This window comes from Acyrthosiphon pisum, chromosome A1 (genome assembly GCF_005508785.2).
Source record: "Acyrthosiphon pisum isolate AL4f chromosome A1, pea_aphid_22Mar2018_4r6ur, whole genome shotgun sequence".
Classification (NCBI taxonomy): domain Eukaryota; kingdom Metazoa; phylum Arthropoda; class Insecta; order Hemiptera; family Aphididae; genus Acyrthosiphon; species Acyrthosiphon pisum.
Genome location: NC_042494.1, coordinates 55,728,134 through 55,735,559, shown reverse-complemented (window position 1 = coordinate 55,735,559; position 7,426 = coordinate 55,728,134). Strand labels below are relative to the sequence as shown.

The window sequence follows — 7,426 nt, the reverse complement described above, 5'->3', positions numbered from 1 at the left end:
CTATTCCAGCACCCCCTAATTTTCACACCCAATGTGCGCCTATCGGTTTTTCACGATATTCTGTTTTTAAGTGAGTTATGAATATTTTTAATTTACGCTATACGCAAAACTTGTTCAAAAAAACCGTAGCACGTTTCACATAAATATGTTTTTGTCGAGATTTTTGTTAATAAGTAACCATGATAACGGAAACGTCTATTTTGAAAAATTGGTTAGATTTAGTTAGAAAAAGTAAAACATTTGTACCCAGTTCAAAAACTCATTTATGTTTAATTGATGTATCGTAAAAAACCCACGTATAAACACAGATGTTATTAGTTCTTACTATCAAATTTCATAATAGGTCGATACACTCTAATTTTTAAACTAACGAAGGTAAACGTGATCTCTGGAGAGTAAATTTGCCATATTACGAACCTGTAAGACGGATACAACGAATGTCTGTTAAATTTTAAATATTAGAGTTGTTAAGCATTAGTTATACATACCTACCTTTACTTAATGAACTGACTAGGTAGTGGATTTTTAATTCTGTTTTTATTTTTTATTTAGGTTAGGATTTAAAAACTATAAAATATGTTAGGGTCATTAATATTATATTATATTTGAAAACGATATCTTGTGGTTTGTGTACCTACATAATGCTTCTGTTTTTATTATGTGTACTACAAATTATAACATCGTCTTCATTGTTAATTCTACAACAGATAATCCGGTGGTCCTTTGTAATTAGTACCGTTACACCTACCTATTCGGTTCTAATGTTTGTTCCTAGTTAAAAAAAAATTCTATAGATCATAATATTGAATTGTTGAGAAACTACATAATGCACAAACATTGTCTTTTGTTTGAGCTTCTGAGCTATGTACTTTTATTTCTTTTATTGAAATATAATAACTGTAACTATTAGTTGTTTATTATTTTTAAAGATCAAAACATTTTTACTTATATCAGGAAATTAATCTAAAATTAAATAAATTAAAGAATAAGCACATTGTTTTAAACAACTCACTGGGGACCATAATAATTTTAAGTTAGTTAAATATTTAAATACACTATGTACATTATCATAATTGATTTGAGTTACTAACTTTGTGAATTAAAATTTAAAAAAGTTTTAAAATTCAAAAAGGTCGAATGTTTCTTGGTTTATAAATAAGTACCTACCAATATTAACATATTGATACATTGGTACTTGTTCAATTATAATGCATATTATGATGGCTATTGTTCTTTGAACCTAATTTATTGAATACTATATTATTTATTATAGTGGCTCAGTGTTGTATTTAAAGTGCGAACGGCTGCTACGAGTCGAACATTATAGATTGAAGGGCGATGAATGTATTGATTTTACAATGATGTGTGTTTTTAAACAATTTTTTTTTGTGTCTGTTTACACGATTAGTTGTTGAAATAAAGTTTCGATTTTCAACATCAGTGTCTTTTCTAGTGGGAAAGTAAATCTAGTTGGTGCATTCGAGAGTTTAAAATTTTCAGTAGTTTTCCAAAGCGCCTGGAAAAATAAAATAAAGTTAGGAAAACCTGGAATTTTTACTCAAAATCGGTTTTAGACAAAATCGATATTGGTTTTTTGTGTAATTTTTAAACAAATTACCAGGGTTGGGATTTTATAGCATTTGCATATTTTTTATAAAATGCTTAAAAAATAGCAGAGTAAGCTAAAAATGTGTTTCATGATAAATAGAACTCAAATTAAAAATTTTATTTTGCTGTTTTTTGCATATTTTGCGATTTTTTAGTTTTCAGTGCCGTTTTTGGACTTTTTGAGATTTTTTTGCATTTTTAGCTGTTTTGAATCAAAATTAGTCATATTTTATGAAATTATATTCTATTAAACGTGTTTTTGGATTTTTGTCAATCGTATTACCTATTACGATAATTACGTATTTTTGTATTAGGTGTTTGGTTCTAACTTCTAATTTTTGTTATCTCCTGATTTTGTTGGGTTTTTTGTCGATTTCTACTACGATTATTAAACGCCGATTATCAACGAACGAGCGTTGAATACGTTGTATAGTCAATTTATTTAGACTCTAAGCAGAGTGACTGAATTATTTCAAATCTTTAGTAACTGCCTATAATAATTTGTAAGTGATTAAAAAATATTAATTAATAAATTTCCTTTTTTTGCATATTTTGTAGTTTTTATTGAATATTTTTAGCGCATATTTAGCGATATTTAAGGCAATATTATAGCGAACTTTTGTGCAATTTTAAGTGCTATAAAATCCCAACCCTGCAAATTATTACCGTAGGTATATGATATTTTCACTGAATATACATTCAGTCAAAATATTATATTAGCGTTTTCTATACCTACATCGTAACATTTTCTAAATATTTTGACTCATATTGAGTTATTTTAGGCTTGTAAAATTTACGATTATTATTAGTTTAAAAAAAAAATTAATTTCGATAAAAAATGTAATACAAGGTTCCTCGTAAGTTGTTGTTAGTGGAAATTAAAAAAAAAAGTTGAGCGTTTATCCACAATAATCTTTTATGAACGTCTGAAGTTCGAATTTTGATAAAGAACGTAAAAACCGCGAAAGTTTGCGAATTATTTTGTGTTAGGAATTCATACAATTTTTATTTTATTATCTAGGATTTGAAAATGCAATACAGGTTTACTTGTAAGTTTGTCTACTTATGTAAAAAAAAAAGTCTATTGGAAATTCAAACTACTATTAGCTATTGTAGGGGTGGGGTTATGGTTGATTGGCCACACCTGCAGTGGCGTAATTTCAACTTTTTTTTTTGTTGTTGCCAAAATGTTTGCAGGCCATTCAGTTCTGATTTTTGAATGAATTCTTCATAGCGTTTTGATTTTACAAAGATGTTTGTTTTTTTTTTTGTGTACACTGTGTCATTGTACACGTTTTATGGTAGAAAAATGCTCTTTATCTACAACTTTGAGGATGATTTCTGGTAGTTAGTACTTTTGACCGGTGAAATTTATAACTCAAAATTTTCAAAATAATGGGGAAAAACAAAATAAAATATGAAGAAAAAAAGGAATTTTTCGCAAACCAGATTAGGTACAACAATATCGTTTTTATTATTTTGTTGTATCTAATACAAAAATGAATAACTAAAGCATGTACTTGAAATTTTCACCGAATTTTTATATTAGCTTTTTCTGTATATGGAATAATTTTTGAAATATTTTTTGATTTTTGTTGTGCTATTTAGTATTTATAGAAAATTGAAATTGTTTTTAAATTTTTTTCCTATTAATTTCAATAAATATTTATTTTTCACTCAGTAAAAAAGATTAAAAATGTAATACAAGGGTCCTCATAATATAAGTAGCCATTATTACTGGAAGTAAAAAAAAGATTTAAAAGATTTAAAAGATTTAAGTTTTTAGATTCTGAGTGGAACCATGAATGTATTGATTTCACAATGATGTGTGTTGTTTTTTATTTTTGTGTCTGTGTACACGATAAGTAGTCGAAATAATGCTTTGATCTTCAACTTTAGTATCTTGTTCAATGGGAAAGTGTACTTTGACTAGTACTGACTACAAAGAACGAACACTATCAAATGGATACGAGACCTTGATCTGAATTTATAAAACAACCTTAAAAAATTATCCAGTTCAACAGCTTTGTAAAACTTTCATTATTATTGATTACCTGATTACCATCGTTATTGCTTATCGACTTTTATGTATTAGGTACTTACTTTTTTCTTTTTCTTAAATATGTCTATATATTATTAGTGAGATACTCAATATTAATTATTAATCATTAATAAGGTATCTATGTGAATAATTACGTTTTTGGAAAAATCTAGTTAAACTTACTGATAGTAATATGAATAAATAAGTTATAAAATATTCTTTATAAGGCTGATAAAGTCTCAGCATTTTGTATAATATGCAATGATTTATCATCAAAATTCAATTTAACACAATATGCATTATTGTGACCTACCTAGTCAATGGTATATTATTCTAAACCTACCATACAGTAGAGTGACTTCTCCGTGTTCTTAAAAATGTTATATAATGCTTTAATTCTTGTTACAATACTATAGGCATTATATAGTGTTTTATTTTATTTTTATGTAGGTACTATAACAATTTATTTGTTCCTTAGTTAAATTTAAACTGTGTTTGAATTTCGGTTTTGTTGAAGACATGTTTATAAGGTTTATGCATGTTGATAAATTATACAATTTTATGAAATGCATTAATGGTGTTAGTAAAATTAAATTCCTACAAACTTAAGTTGAAATAATGCCTGTCAAAATTGTATTCAATGATGTTTAAAAAAATAAAATAATAATAATATTTTAAAGTTAAATGTAGTTTTTACATAATTTTTTCTTAACCTATTCATTGGTGAAAATAATTTGTTGTGCCAGTATCTTAATAATTATTATTAATTACCATTAGTATTAAATAATTAATAAATAATCAGTTAATTTTCAGTTATTGTAAATCTATAATTATAAATTAATTAATTAGATAACTATTAAACATTGGATTACTCTATAAATGTAAAATATTTATAAAATGTACCTGTATAATATATATATATACGTATTATATATAATATATTTAAAAATAATAAACTTAACTAGGTAGTCATGAAATATAACTTCCTATTTTTTTTTTCAGAACAAAAAATCATGATTACTAAGCTTAGTTTCATTTAAAATGCACTTCTAATCTTACCAGAATGTTGGTTCAATGCCTTTTTGGAATAACAGAGTAGCTTCAGGTAAGAACTGTTGTCTGTAGAAAATAATAATGATGTGTATGTATTATATATTATTATAAAATCTTATATTTGTTGTATGTTTTTCTCAACTCAAAATAATATGTATTTAATGTGTAGTACTATTAACTATTATTGAATATATTATAGTTTTAGATGTGAATAAATGATTCACATGATAGTGTTAGAAATTAACTTAGTGTCTTCTTACATATTTACATTTCAACAATATTTCTACAGTTCATTTTTACTTAGAAAGCCACATGTTTTATAGACTTTTCAAATAATTTATATTTGGACCAAAAGATATTAATGTACATTTTAAAACATTTTTAGAATCATAATTTACCAGTACCAATCGTGATGTTCAATTTTATGAAAAAAAGTTCTGGTTCCCACAATGTGGTGAATAATGGAAGTAGTTCTGGATATGGGTCACAGGGTTCAGCCAATAACCAAACTGAAGAAAAAGAGCAAAGAAAAAAAATGAAAAAAATGCGTAAAGACAAGGAAAAGAAAGAAAAAGGTTTCAGCATGTCTTCTGATGATTTGTTAAGATTGGATGAGGTGAGAAAAACATTTATAATATTGTTTCGAAATAGATTTATAAATGATTTTGCATAATTTTTCAGGTGAGAAAATCATTAAAACTACGTACAAGGCGTAAAGAAAAACAAAAGTTGCCTAGTGGAATAACCGCAGATTACAGTGCCAACTTTTTTGCTCCATTAAATCGCGATGAGACTGATGAATCTGTTCAAACCCCTCCTCTTCCACCCCGCAGAGGTATTCTTAAACCTCCACCAATTTTAGAACATGGACCATTACAGGATCTTGATTCAGATTCTCTTCTACAAACTAATACATTAAAAAATGAATTAATCGTATATGAAAATGTTCCAAGAGTATTAAGTATTGACAGTCTAACAGACTCAACAACAAATAGCAGTTTTGCTACACCGTTTAACCTTAGTCCTTCTGGCAATGATTATTTAACTGATGAGTTTGATGAAAACTTAAAACTCCCATATGTTCCAATTGTTAAGATAGAACCTCGAATATTGACCATTAATAGAAGAGCAGGCCCTGGTAGTGATTTTGGTTTCTCTTTAAGACGTGGTCTTGTATCAGAAAATGCAGCAAAAAGTTTGAAACCAGTGATTTTTGCTGAACCAGGACAAGATAAAACACATTACACTGGACTTCTTCCTGGGGATAAATTACTAGAAGTAAATGGTAGTCCTGTTTCTGATAAAAATAGAGATGAAATTATTGATATGATCAAGTCATCAGAAACAAGTGTAACTGTCAAGGTAAATTAAATAAGAATTATTATTTGGCATTGTTATTATTAACTATTTATATAACTTGTAGGTAGAGCCAGCTTTGGAGCTTTATGAATTGAGTCAAACATATTTAAGCAGTCAAAAGGGAAACAATTTAGTAAGTAAACAATTATTTTGTGGTCATTTAAAATAAACAATAAATTATTATGACTGTGATTAGAAAAGGCAATCTATTATTTTAGTTATAATTCTTCTTTATGAGGGTTGGAACTAAGATAATTTAAATAATACAAAAACAACTGTTTTTTGCACATTAAGTTATGTGCACTTTAAAGAAGTATTAGATAAAAGTGTAGAACTGTTTGAAGTTCAAAAAATTAAACCGAATCTTAGGTGTTCAGTTTCAGTTTGAAAGTCAAACCTAGTTTTAAAAAAAAAAAAGGTGGTTAAGTGGATGTCGCTCTGCTGTACAGTAGGTTACAAGTGGGTCACTGTATAATGGATAGTATTAAATTTGAATTCAATGATATAATATCACTGTATAAGAAAAACGATTCTGAGCGGAGACGGTTTGTCAGTCTAGGTATTAGACATACCTATTATAGGTATACTTATCTATAGTATTAAAAAAAAATTGACCTATAATAGGTATCAATAATAAATTCCAAATTAATCATATCATATCAATCAGGTAACACGTTATACATCAACAACAAACCGTGGTACTATCATAGATATATAATAGTATACTTTAGAAGTTTCAAGTACCCACGAATAATATTATACAATTCACAACAAAATAACTAAAATAGTATCTAGGTTTTTAATATGTAATTCGTCCACATTTGTACTTAAAATGACTATAAAAATAAACTGTGTAAATGTATTTTTTAGATTTTTTGGTAACAGAATTAATTACTTACGTGGAATCTTGTTTTAAATTTTCAATTCTTAGATACAAAAATTGAACATTTAATAAATTTTTAACTACAATTAAAATTTGATACATTTTGTCAAAATTTCATCTTTAAATGCTTATAAAAAAAAATTATGCCTATGTATTTTTAATATTTTTCAACTGATATTGTAACATTATATCAGGAGCTTTGTATTAAATTTATACACTTTTTGGCCCAACAGATAAAACTTTATTGATATTTATAGAAAAAAAAACTAAAAAAATTGAAAACTGAAAATGTCCGTAAACAGCTCAAAAAGAGTCAAACTATTTTCAAAATTGTATGGTGTATAGGAAATGCTAATATAAACATTCAGTAAAATTTTCATGTATCTGCAGTTATTCGTTTTTGAATTACAACAAAATAAGGAAATCGCTACACGAGAAAGGAGTGAATTCCAATGTTGTAAAAATTTGAATTTCAAACGATC

The 7,426-nt window shown here is 26.6% G+C and overlaps 1 protein-coding gene across 3 annotated transcripts in view; it reads left to right on the top strand.

Moving 5' to 3' along the window:
- The window catches only part of LOC100160513 (myosin 18), a 62,227-nt gene that overhangs the window by 6,320 nt on the left and 48,481 nt on the right, over positions 1-7,426 (top strand). For all 3 annotated transcript variants that reach the window (XR_003839035.1, XR_003839034.1, XM_029487292.1), the window contains exons 2-5: positions 4,652-4,754; positions 5,088-5,318; positions 5,384-6,064; positions 6,126-6,194. Coding sequence is in view for 1 of the 3 variants with exons in the window: in XM_029487292.1 (XP_029343152.1) it covers positions 5,115-5,318; positions 5,384-6,064; positions 6,126-6,194 (954 nt within the window). In the remaining 2 variants the exon portion in view is untranslated. The remainder of the gene's footprint in view (positions 1-4,651; positions 4,755-5,087; positions 5,319-5,383; positions 6,065-6,125; positions 6,195-7,426) is intronic.